At 59.3% G+C, this 13160-nt stretch overlaps 1 protein-coding gene across 1 annotated transcript in view; it reads left to right on the top strand.

Moving 5' to 3' along the window:
* Window positions 1-13160, top strand: part of PER2 (period circadian regulator 2) — a 48151-nt gene that overhangs the window by 16330 nt on the left and 18661 nt on the right. Inside the window, exons 5-10 of the mRNA XM_066345575.1 lie at window positions 3397-3518; window positions 4757-4958; window positions 7660-7711; window positions 8593-8735; window positions 10249-10327; window positions 12842-12948. Of these exons, the coding sequence (XP_066201672.1) occupies window positions 3397-3518; window positions 4757-4958; window positions 7660-7711; window positions 8593-8735; window positions 10249-10327; window positions 12842-12948 (705 nt within the window). The remainder of the gene's footprint in view (window positions 1-3396; window positions 3519-4756; window positions 4959-7659; window positions 7712-8592; window positions 8736-10248; window positions 10328-12841; window positions 12949-13160) is intronic.

Genomic DNA, 13160 nt, shown 5'->3' with positions numbered 1-13160 from the left:
CCACTGAGACACCCCACTCTGCCTCCACTGAGACCCCCCACTCTGCCTCCACTGAGACACCCCACTCTGCCTCCACTGAGACACCCCACTCTGCCTCCACTGAGACACCCCACTCGTGCACTGAGACACCCCACTCTGCCTCCACTGAGACGCCCCATTCTGCCTCCACTGAGACGCCCCACTCTGCCTCCACTGAGACACCCCACTCTGCCTCCACTGAGACCCCCCACTCGTGCACTGAGACACCTCACTCTGCCTCCACTGAGACACCCCACTCGTGCACTGAGACACCCCACTCTGCCTCCACTGAGACGCCCCATTCTGCCTCCACTGAGACGCCCCACTCTGCCTCCACTGAGACACCCCACTCTGCCCCCACTGAGGCACCCCACTCGTGCACTGTGACACCCCACTCTGCCTCCACTGAGACACCCCACTCGTGCACTGAGACACCCCACTCTGCCTCCACTGAGACACCCCACTCGTGCACTGAGACACCCCACTCTGCCTCCACTGAGACGCCCCATTCTGCCTCCACTGAGACCCCCCACTCTGCCTCCACTGAGACCCCCCACTCTGCCTCCACTGAGACACCCCACTTGTGCACTGAGACACCTCACTCTGCCTCCACTGAGACCCCCCACTCGTGCACTGAGACACCCCACTCTGCCTCCACTGAGATGCCCCATTCTGCCTCCACTGAGACGCCCCACTCTGCCTCCACTGAGACACCCCACTCTGCCTCCACTGAGACACCCCACTCGTGCACTGAGACACCCCACTCTGCCTCCACTGAGACGCCCCATTCTGCCTCCACTGAGACGCCCCACTCTGCCTCCACTGAGACACCCCACTCTGCCTCCACTGAGACACCCCACTCTGCCTCCACTGAGACACCCCACTCTGCCTCCACTGAGACACCCCACTCTGCCTCCACTGAGACACCCCACTCGTGCACTGAGACACCCCACTCTGCCTCCACTGAGACCCCCCACTCTGCCTCCACTGAGACACCCCACTTGTGCACTGAGACACCTCACTCTGCCTCCACTGAGACACCCCACTCGTGCACTGAGACACCCCACTCTGCCTCCACTGAGACGCCCCATTCTGCCTCCACTGAGACGCCCCACTCTGCCTCCACTGAGACACCCCACTCTGCCTCCACTGAGACACCCCACTCGTGCACTGAGACACCCCACTCTGCCTCCACTGAGACACCCCACTCGTGCACTGAGACACCCCACTCTGCCTCCACTGAGACCCCCCACTCTGCCTCCACTGAGACACCCCACTTGTGCACTGAGACACCTCACTCTGCCTCCACTGAGACCCCCCACTCGTGCACTGAGACACCCCACTCTGCCTCCACTGAGACGCCCCACTCGTGCACTGAGACACCCCACTCTGCCTCCACTGAGACGCCCCATTCTGCCTCCACTGAGACGCCCCACTTGTGCACTGAGACACCTCACTCTGCCTCCACTGAGACCCCCCACTTGTGCACTGAGACACCTCACTCTGCCTCCACTGAGACCCCCCACTTGTGCACTGAGACACCCCACTCTGCCTCCACTGAGACCCCCCACTCGTGCACTGAGACACCCCACTCTGCCTCCACTGAGACGCCCCATTCTGCCTCCACTGAGACGCCCCACTCTGCCTCCACTGAGACACCCCACTCGTGCACTGAGACACCCCACTCTGCCTCCACTGAGACACCCCACTCGTGCACTGAGACACCCCACTCTGCCTCCACTGAGACACCCCACTCGTGCACTGAGACACCCCACTCTGCCTCCACTGAGACGCCCCATTCTGCCTCCACTGAGACGCCCCACTCTGCCTCCACTGAGACACCCCACTCGTGCACTGAGACACCCCACTCTGCCTCCACTGAGACACCCCACTCGTGCACTGAGACACCCCACTCTGCCTCCACTGAGACACCCCACTCTGCCCCCACTGAGACACCCCACTCGTGCACTGAGACACCTCACTCTGCCTCCACTGAGACACCTCACTCTGCCTCCACTGAGACACCCCACTCGTGCACTGAGACACCCCACTCTGCCTCCACTGAGACGCCCCACTCGTGCACTGAGACACCCCACTCTGCCTCCACTGAGACGCCCCACTCTGCCTCCACTGAGACGCCCCACTCTGCCTCCACTGAGACACCCCACTCGTGCACTGAGGTCCCAGTGGCCGCTGTGCATCAGAAACACACAGGACAGAAAAGCCGCAAAGGCTGAGATAAATGAGAAATGGGCTTTATTCTGTTCCCGTCAGGCGGGGCCTACCATCAGGGCGAAGGCTGGCACTAATAACGAGGCTAAAAAGCCACATTTCATTTTTTTTTTTTTTTTTTTTTTTTTTATTTATTTTTTTTTTTTCATTTTTCTGAAGCTGGAAACAGGGAGAGACAGTCAGACAGACTCCCGCATGCGCCCGACCGGGATCCACCCGGCACGCCCACCAGGGGGCGACGCTCTGCCCACCAGGGGGCGATGCTCTGCCCATGCTGGGCGTCGCCATGTTGCGACCAGAGCCACTCTAGCGCCTGGGGCAGAGGCCACAGAGCCATCCCCAGCGCCCGGGCCATCTTTGCTCCAATGGAGCCTCGGCTGCGGGAGGGGAAGAGAGAGACAGAGAGGAAAGCGCGGCGGAGGGGTGGAGAAGCAAATGGGCGCTTCTCCTGTGTGCCCTGGCCGGGAATCGAACCCGGGTCCTCCGCACGCTAGGCCGACGCTCTACCGCTGAGCCAACCGGCCAGAAAAGCCACATTTCAAATAGCGCTCACGTGTTCTAGTGTTTGGACAACTTCTGTGAGAAGGGCTCATCTGGGTGGTCTGCCTGGGACAGTCTGTGCCAGGCCTGGAAGGTGCTGGGGCCCTGGTTTGGGTGGCCTTTCGGGGGCCTCTCCAGCCGCTCAGCCGTGGCTGAGTCACCCAGAGCCATGCTGGATGTTCCAGGATGAGTGGTCCTTGTCAGCGTCTGTTCTGATGGTGTGTCCCACGTGTTGCTCCTTGGGCCTGACGTCCTGGGCAGTCGGTTCTGTGTGGAGGGGACATTTGGCCGAGGCCACCAGGGGAGACGAGCCGGGCTGCCACTGCTGTCCTGCATGGAAACAGCAGCGCGGCATCATACTAACAGCCTGTGGGGAGTGAGCGCTTGGTGGACCTCTGTGGCCACGTTATTTAAGATAACGTGTATTTATCATTTAAAAAGTCCTGCAATCAAAGGCCTTCTGATTTTCAGGGGAAAACCCCGTATTTCTATTTGTGTTGCTTCCCTTTTCTCTGTGCTCTGGTCTCTGGCGCCCGGAAGATAGACCCGTAGCCCCCTTTTCATGAGAAACGTGAGTCAGGAACTGTCCCTTGGTCTCTCCCGCAGCCAACGAGGAGTATTACCAGCTGCTCATGTCCCGCGAGAAGCACAGCTGTGGCGCAGACGTGCCCTCCTACTCTGTCGAGGAGATCCAGAGCGTCACCTCGGAGTTCATCATGAAGAATGCGGTGAGTGCCTCCCACAGGGCCTTCCTTGGGGGGAGCCCGCTGACTGCTGGGCTGGTGGCTTTATGGAGCTCTGGGAAGTGAGTTCAGACCTTGAAAAAAAGAATGTGGGCCATGGCTGGTGGCTCAGTGGATAGAGTGCCGGCCCAACATATGGACATCCTGGGTTCAATTCCTGGTTAGGACACACAGGAGAAGCGACCATCTGCTTCTCTCACCTCCCTCTCCCCCTTCTCTCCCTCTTCCCCTCCCACAGCCAGCGGCTTGACTGGTTTGAGCATGGCCCTGGGCGCTGAGGATAGCTCTGTTGGAGCACATCAGTCTCAGGCACTAAAAATAGTACCCAAGCATTGGCCCAAGATGGGGTTGTCAGGTGGATCCTGTTCAGGGCACATGCGGGAGTCTGCCTGTCTCCCCTCCTCTCACCTAAAAAAGTGAGTGAAGTCTGCGGTTCAGGAGTCGAGTCCTGTTGCAGGTGTCTCTGAGACACTGTCCTCCCCTCACCATTCCACCCCGCTCTCTCCTCACGTGGGACCCCACCATGACCAGGAGCAGTGCCACTGCAGGGTGAGGACACATCAGGGGACAGTTGGCTCACTGTTCAGGGCTTTGTAGGGGTGCCCTGGGATTTGCACTCGGTTTCATGAGACTCCAAATCTCATACATTTTTAAGTGTCCCATAAAGATGGGCCCGTTGGAGGTCTGAGGGGAGGGGGCGGGCTGGCCGTGTCCTGAGTCCTTGTTCTCAGTGAGCAGGGAGTAGGACAGGCAGAGCTGCCTGGAAAACTGGGCTCCTGCTCCTTCCCCCCTCCTTCCTGCAGCACCCCTGCAGCCCTGAGCTCCTAGGGCTGAGCCTGCAGCCCAGGCAGCTTCCCGGCACCCCAGGAAAGGGGCACACCAGCCCAGGCGACAGAGGGAGAGGGGTGCAGGCCCCTTCCACCTCCCAGGTCAGCCCAGCCCAGATGCCAGGGGTCTCCGCCCCAGTGTGCTGGACGGACCCCACTGCAGGGCTCTGCACACAGGGTTCCTTTTGGCAGTGGAACCCTGATTGGACTTCAGATAGTACCTTGTCTGGGCCCCGGTGTCCATGAGGGGAAGTGGAGTTACTCTTCCAGGCCTGAGGAAGGGGCCCAGGGGCCCCTCGACCCTCCACACTCCCTTCCTGTCACCGGGCCTGTGCCCGTGCCCTCCCATCTGCCGGTCGCCGCTGCCCGTTCTCATCGAGTGTGCTCTCCTTGCAGGACATGTTCGCTGTGGCCGTGTCCCTGGTCACCGGGAAGATCCTGTACATCTCCAACCAAGTCGCCTCCATCTTCTGCTGTAAGAGAGACGCCTTTCACGACGCCAAGTTCGTGGAGTTCCTGGCGCCTCACGACGTGAGCGTGTTCCACAGCTCCACCACGCCTTACAAGCTCCCTCCGTGGAGCGTCTGCAGTGGGGCAGGTGAGGGCCCCGCGCGGCAGCCCCGGAGGTGGGGCACCACCCCTCACCCACGGAGCCCCGCGCAGCCGGGCGGCCCTCTGTCCAAGGCGAGAGAGCAAGAGCGTCCCATCAGTTAGCAGGGGTCTCAAACTCGCGGCCGTGCGGCCCGCCCACCAATTTTGTGCGGCCCGCAGACTAATCAAACTTTGTGGATTAATCTGCGGGCCGCACAAAATTGGTGGGCGGGCCACATGCGGCCCGCGGGCCGCGAGTTTGAGACCCCTGAGAGGGACGGCATCCCAGAGGCGTTTGAGACATGTGAGGCATTTCTGTGAAGTCGTTCTGAGAAGCCGCAGGCTGACACGGGTCTGCAGAGTGTGGGGAGGACGGGGTGCCCCCAGGGGCGGCGGCAGCGGGGCTCCTGCAGTAACTGCCCGTGGCCTCCTCCAGCGGACGGAGTCTGGGGGGCCTGGGTGCAGCCCAGGACCGGTGCAGGCCTTGCTCACAGCAGGTGCAGGAGGGGACTGGGCGGCCAGACAAGACCCAGCAGAAGCGTGGCTTGGGGTCCTGGGCGGAAGAGGAGGGTCGGCCCCACCCAGCCAGGCGTTTCCTGCAGCCCCTCGAGCTGTCGGGGACCCAGGTGGCCAGCAGAGTCCCCTTGTGAAGTGTGCATCCTGCAGCGTATGCCACCTGCACCCAGACAAGCCCCGCCCCTCGCTGGGCTCTGACCACACAGAGCTGAGGTTTAACCCGGGAGCAGATGAGCGAGGCCTTGGGTCCCCAGACAAGCCTGAGCTCCGTCCTAACCTTGACCGAAAGCCACCCTTGCTGCCACGCCCACACCATCCCTCATTCCGTCCTCGGCTCATGGGCCAGCTTCTCTGCTCACAGCAGACACGCCTCAGCCCCACTCTCAGCACTGCCACTGGGCAGCCGCCCCTTCCTGACAGCAGACGGGCCCAGAAATAGTTTGCCTTATGGTTGACTCAGACAGGGACACACCTGCCTTTGGCTTCAGATGCAGAGCCGTCCACTTGCTCCCACAATGCCGCCTGAGGACTGTCCGGTCAGATGATCCAAGTTTGCAGGGCAGTGTAGGGTGTCTGCATGAAAGGGACTCGTGGCATGAACGGGCTGGCCCCACGTCCCCATGTTTGTGACCGAGTGTTGCCTGAATAAAAGAGAAAGACCTGGTGACTTCCCGGAGGCCCGTGGTGTTCCTCCACTTGTTCTCACTTCTTTCATGTGGAGTACACTTGATGTGAAGGATCGAAATCTAAGGTTTCTATTTTTTTTAATTTTATTTATTGATTTGAGAGAGAGAGAAAGAGGGTGGGAAGTATCAACTCGTAGTAGTTCTTTTCCGTAGGCACCTTGACCGGCAAGCCCGGGGTTTCAAGCCAGTGAGCCCCGCACTCCAGGCTGAGACTTGATGCCCTGAGCCACCGCAGGTCAGGCTGAGATTTCTGTTTCATAAACCCTTTATTATGGGAACACCGTTCCCTCATCTGTGATGAGGTCATCCAGTTGACGTCCGGTTTCTACTAGACACATTTTTTTTTTTTTTTGTATTTTTCTGAAGCTGGAAACGGGGAGGCAGTCAGACAGACTCCCACATGCGCCCGACCGGGATCCACCCAGCACGCCCACCAGGGGGTGATGCTCTGCCCATCCGGGGCATTGCTCTGTCGCGACCAGAGCCACTCTAGCGCCTGGGGCAGAGGCCAAGGAGCCATCCCCAGCGCCCGGGCCATCTTTTGCTCCAATGGAGCCTCGGCTGCAGGAGGGGAAGAGAGAGACAGAGAGGAAGGAGAGGGGGAGGGGTGGAGAAGCAGATGGGTGCCTCTCCTGTGTGCCCTGGCCGGGAATCGAACCCGGGACTTCCGCATGCCAGGCCGACACTCTACCACTGAGCCAACCGGCCAGGGCCTAGACACATTTTTAAATTTTGAAGAAGTTAATGTTTTAGCAAAGGATTGATGCGACCTTTGAAACGCTGTGAGTTGTTTCTTTTAGAACTGAACATCCCCCAAAGTATGTCTCTGGCCGCACTCATGGCTTTTATGTGCGGAACTGTCTGTCTCGCAGAGTGAAATCATTGGTTTGCGTGTTTCTAGCAGCGTTTGTGCCATTCCGAAAATGCCCGACTCCTGGCTGTGAGCTCTGATGCGTGCCGCACTCGTGAAGGGTGGCTTGTGTGAGTCAGGGCTGGGGCGGAAGCTCTACGGCAGGGGTCCCCAAACTACGGCCCGCGGGCCACATCCGGCCCCCTGAGGCCATTTATCCAGTCCCCGCTGCACTTCCGGAAGGGGCACCTCTTTCATTGGTGGTCAGTGAGAGGAGCACATTGACCCTCATTAGCCAAAAGCAGGCCCATAGTTCCCATTGAAATACTGGTCAGTTTCTTGATTTAAATTTACTTGTTTTTTATTTTAAATATTGTATTTGTTCCTGTTTTGCTTTTTTACTTTAAAATAAGATATGTGCAGTGTGCATAGGGATTTGTTTATAGTTTTTTTATAGTCCGGCCCTCCAACGGTCTGAGGGACAGTGAACTGGCCCCCTGTGTAAAAAGTTTGGGGACCCCTGCTCTACGGGCTTCCGTGGCGCCTGGTCAGCTGCGCCCCCCTGGGCTCCGGCTCTGCTGCGGTCTGTAGGAGAGCACAGCGCTGTTTACACATTGTGTGGCAGCAAGGGCGTGACTCTGGGCTTTTTCTTTCAGATTCTTTCACTCAAGAATGCATGGAGGAGAAGTCTTTCTTCTGCCGTGTCAGGTAAGCCCAAGTACTGATTTTCCTAGACGTGGAGTGGCACAGCCATTTCCTCCGAAGCACCTCATGGGAGGTGCAGGGGGCCCCGCGTGTCCCCACCAAGCCCGCCGTGCTCGAGACGGGAGGACTGCCAGCCACCTGAGCCCTGGTCTCTGGGGCAAGGGGCCACACAGCATGCATGGCCCCCTGAAAGTGGGCACAAACACACGGTCAGAGCTGGATTTTCAGTGTGCAGAAGGGGTTAAGATAGCACGGTCAGCAGTGGACGATGAAACCCAGCCCTCGTGGGGGAGGCCAGCCTGAGGAGCCTGCACTGCCACTCGTGCCTGAGGCTGCCAGGAGCCTGGCGAGGGAAGGCTCACCCCGGGGGCCGTGAGGACCCGAAAGTGGGGCAGCCTTCAGTTCAAGTGTGCGTTGTGGTTGCTTTTTAAGTGAATTTTTCCGGGAGAGCTCCTAGCTTTCCCAACACGTTTTTGGCGTGAAATGGGATGACCAGCTGCAGTGTCAGGGGTGACCCCTGGCCAGACAGTGGTGCCCTCAGAAGTCGGGCCAGGAACCCACTGTTTGAGCCACATCCCTCTCCCCAACTAACATGCAAACCGCTCTAGAGAGGGGCTCAAAAGACCTCACTGCTCAGGCCTGGGGACTTTGTGACTCACCCTCCAACAGCACCAGGATCTGAGAGAGGGGACAGAGAAGCCAGGCGGTGGGGAGGGGACCCAGGCCACAGGCCGAGGACAGTCTGTCCAGCTCTACACTGGGCGCATCTGTACAACAAACAAGGGGGTGCGGAGAGGTGACAGCCAGCCGTGGGGGCGGGGCCAGCAGTAAGGGACGGTTCCTTCTCTCGTGACGGCATCCTCTAATGGCGCCCTGCCCCGCAGCGTCCCGAAGAACCACGAGAACGAGGTCTGTCACCACCCGTTCCGGATGACACCGTACCTGGTCAAGGTGCCGGAGCCGCCGGGCGCCGAGAGCCAGCTGTGCTGCCTGCTGCTGGCGGAGCGGGTGCACTCAGGCTACGAAGGTGACAGCACGCCGCCCCCCGCGGCCCCCCCCCCCGCGGCTCCCCTGGGCCTCCGGTCCCTCCCGTGGTTCAGATGCCGCGGCGTCTGTGAGGTGGACCCCAGCCCAGCCCCCTCCACCCTGCGCAGCGGCTCCATGTCTCTCGGGACTCAGCACGCCCACCTTTGTCACTGGGCCTTCCGGGGGCCCTGCCACACCACGTCCCCACCCCACATGGTCTGTGTGCGGACAGCTCTCCGCCACGGCCAGGCCGTTACTGTGATCGTGGGTACCCTGCTGCCCTCCCTCGCCAGTGACGTCTGTCCATGTACTGAGAACAGCCCTGACGGGTCCGGGGGCCAAGTCCCTCCCACCCCTGTGCACCCCTCTCTCTGAAGTGCAGGGACACCAGCTCCAGCTCCTCTGATGTATACTGGCTCCCCCAGAGAGCCGTCCCCTGCCCCCTGCCCATCCCCCATCTTTGCTCCTGCTGTTTCTGCTCCTAGCGCCCCTCCTCCACCCCCCCACCCCCCACCCCCCGCCAGCGGGGTCGGCTACCTGGCAGGCTTGTCTCAGCAGGTGCCCCTTCCTGTTCCTGCCAGCTCCTCCTGCCGCCCCTCCCCCATAAATGCAAATGTGGGTTCTTCAGGCACTTTGCCACCCTGATCATATCCTCCCAGTGACCCGTCCTAGTAAGCTGTGCCACCGTCTCTACCAGCCGCAGCCCGGCCAGACCATAGGTCCTCACTGTGGCAACTCAGCACATCCCACGCTGTCAGGATTCTCTGCGATTCCACGGGGGCCGGCCTAACTGCCAGGCTTCGGGACCCGGTCCAGGCCTTGCTTGTGTTTATGACCTTCTCGGTGATTTACTGGGTCTGCTTTAAAAAGGCATTTTTTAAGCGGTAGGAATGTTTTAGTTATGTGTCTTTCAAGTATTTGATGGATTCCTGCATATAGACTATGTTGTCTTCCAAATAGTCCATAAAGATTTAAAGGGTTACTTAGATTGCAGCAGGTTATTCCCCCCGAGATGATTAGAGTCTCCTTCAAGAATGAAACATTTGGAATTTTGAATGTTTGGTCCATGAATTTGGAAGTTGAGGAAAGTTTCAGATATATGGCTTCCTTTATGCAAATTACTTTTGCCTACCTTAGAAACTAAAGTCCCAGTACAGTGACGTTTGCTGAGAATTTTGAATCCAGATGCTTAACTCATTATTTTAAAAAGAGTTTGTCCAGCACATCTCTTTGGATCTTAGAAGTCTCAGTGGTGGCCCTCGGAGCAGGGGCTTCCTGAGAAGAGCCGCACGCATGCCAGCACGCGGCTCTGTGAGCTGGGATGCCTGGCTTTCTAGACAGAACCGCCCCCCAGAGAGGCCCCCGAGGGCCGAGGGCCCCTGCCTGAGCCCGCGCTCTCTCCTGCTGGGCCCCCATCACTCTGAAGCCACTTGGATTTCTAGTACCTATGACGCAACTATGTTATCTATGCATTTCTCAGACTCAGACATTTGAGCAAAATTCTGTTCTTTCAGCCCCTAGAATTCCTCCGGAAAAGAGAATTTTTACGACCACACATACACCCAATTGTCTGTTCCAGGATGTGGATGAAAGGTAAGCCCCGTGGCACTGTCGCCACGGCCCACACACAAGCCTCACGCTCACACACGTCTCAGAACCGGCCTGGGGCTGAGGTTCCCTCGGGATACCTAGTGCTCCGCTGCTACCGGCAGTGACCTCACAAGGAAGGAAAGCTCAGTGGGTGGTCACGGCTTTGACACGAGAGCTGCAGTGCAGCTCTGCCTGCGCGTGGGGTGCGCATGGTGTGCACGTCGTGTGCGGTGAGCAGCAGAGATACACTAGTCAGGCCACCAGGTCCTTACGGAGTGACACTGGAAACCTCTGAGATGAGCAGTGTGGACGGTGACCAGGGAGCAGCACTCATTCTAACCGAGCCTGTGTTTGAACTCATTTCCAACGGCATGAGTGGGCGCTGGTGCAGACGGGACCGTGTGCCGGGGCAGACGTGCACGCCGTGGGCGGAGTCCCAGCACACGCACCCGCCAGCCCGCGTGGCGCCTGCACCCTCGGCCCCGGGCCCCTCTGTGGGTGTAATAGCCAGGACGCGGCTGCTGTTGGGAGCCCTGGGTCACTGGTGTGGGGCTGGGGCCCGGGGGCTCCCCCAGCTCCTCCTGCACAGACCTGTGAAAACAGAACGCTCCAGGCTGCTGGCTGGGGTCAGGAGGAGTCCGCTCAGAAGACTCACGGGAAGTGGCCTGAGACATGTCCGCGTGCTGAGCCCTCTGAAATGGCCAAGGTCACCTCAACAGATGCTGCCCAGGGCCAGGTCCTCCCCCTGCCCACTCCAGGGTGAGGCCACGGGGCCTCCTAGGAAGGGTCTGCTCTCAGGCAGCCAGGGCCCAGTGGCTTCCAGGCCGCTCAGCTGCGTGCCCCTGACCACCTGTGGCAGAACGATTAGGTTCCTGGGCCCCCCAGCCCCGCTCAACCAGGACCTGGGGGGGGGGGGGCAGGGACTGGGAGCTGCATTGTGAGGCAACCCTGGGATAATTTTTCTTTTGGTGGGGGGTAATTTTTATTTCTCCAAAAATTTAAGAAATCCTGTCTGCAGCTCACCCGAGGAGTCTCCTCTCCCCTCGCAGGAGGGTTGGTGAGCAGGTGTACACGACACCACACAGTCTGCACAGTTCCCAGCTGAGCCGCCCTCCGGCCCTCATTCCACCTCCTCCTCCTCTTCCTCCTCTTCCTCCTCCTTGTCTTCCTCTTCCTCCTCCTCCTCCTCCTCCTCCTCCTCTTCCTCCTCCTCTTCCTCCTCCTCCTCTTCCTCCTCTTCCTCCTCCTCCTCCTCCTCCTCCTCCTCTTCCTCCTCCTCTTCCTCCTCCTCCTCTTCCTCCTCTTCCTCCTCCTCCTCCTCCTCCTCTTCCTCCTCTTCCTCCTCCTCCCCCTCCTCCTCCTCCTCCTCCTCTTCCTCCTCCTCCTCCTCTTCCTCCTTTTCCTCTTCCTCGTCTTCCTCTTCCTCTTCCTCCTCCTCCTCTTCTTGTCCTCCTCTTTCTCCTCCTTGTATTCTTCCTCTTCCTCCTCTTTCTCCTCCTTGTCTTCTTCCTCTTCCTCCTTTTTCTCCTCCTTGTCTTCTTCCTCTTCCTCCTCTTTCTCCTCCTCCTCCCTGCCTTCCTCCTCCTCCTCTTCCTCCCCTCCTCCCTGCCTTCCTCCTCCTTCCCCTCCTCCCTCCTCTTCCCCGTTCTCCTCCTCTGCCCCCCCCCCCGCCCCCGCCAGTCCTTCAGCTGGAAGGGCACCAGGAACATTCTGTACATCCGGCCAGAGGAAAACACGAGGCCTGAGGGAGTTCCCACCACAGGGAACAGGGCGGCCTCGCTCTGCGTCTCAAAGGAGAATGTCCTTCCACATGAGCAGAAGAGTGGGTACGAGAACCCAGCCCAGGAAGAAGAAGGTGGAGACACAGCTCGGAAGACGGGAGAGCAGCTGAGCTGGCAGAGGGGACAGGACACCACAGAGGGGACAGGACACCACAGAGGGGACAGGACACAGAAGAGACAGAAGGGCTCAGCAGAAATCTGACATGGAACATTTTCTCAGAAAACAAACTAACAGCTCCTACAAGACTAGGGGCACAGAGGGCAGGTCCCCAAGCAGCAACGGTCACACCCAGGGAGGCCTCAATAAACTGGACACGGTGGCCAAATTAGTAGGAACAGGACAGCCTCTTGAGCTGGAAGGCATGAGTGGACAGGGTTCCAGGTGCAGCAAACTTGGTAAATAAAAAAATAAAAATCCACTCCAGGCCACATCTGGCCAAACTTATAAAACACGAAGAAGAAAAAGAACATTTTCGTGAGTGATTCTGTCAGGACGTCAGCGAGTGACAAGTAGGACCGCAGGGCCTTATTTTGTATCACAGACCTTGGGGCTGCTGTCACCTTTCACCAACCGACTGAGAGACTGTCTCTGTTAGCCTAACGCCCAAACTTTGATCCTCAGGGGCCCCATGAATGGCCGGCTGGTTCCGAGAGGGTCTGCCCCCCATGTGGAGGCTGCACTGTGGAAGGTCCCCAGGCACACCTGCGCGGGTGACACTGTGCGCTTGCCTTGCAGGGCGGTCCCGCTCCTGGGCTACCTACCTCAGGACCTGATTGAGAGCCCAGTGCTGCTGCAGCTCCACCCCAGTGACCGGCCCCTGATGCTCGCCATCCACAAAAAGAGTAGGTCCCCTCTCGTGGCCAGTCCTGAGGGCTCTGACAAGCTGGTGGGCACCCCCTGAGGTCAGCACCCAGCAAAGACGGGTCAGACTGGCTTGCAACACCTCCTGCCCTCCCTGGCACTGCCAGCGGGTTCCTTTGTGGCCTGAGTGACCTCCTTCTACTCCTGCCCCCCCTGGCACTGCCAGCGGGTCCTGTGTGGCCTGAGTGACCTC

The sequence above is a fragment of the Saccopteryx leptura genome, chromosome 7 (assembly GCF_036850995.1).
Source record: "Saccopteryx leptura isolate mSacLep1 chromosome 7, mSacLep1_pri_phased_curated, whole genome shotgun sequence".
Taxonomy (NCBI): Eukaryota; Metazoa; Chordata; class Mammalia; order Chiroptera; family Emballonuridae; genus Saccopteryx; species Saccopteryx leptura.
This window is presented reverse-complemented; position numbering and strand designations above follow the sequence as displayed.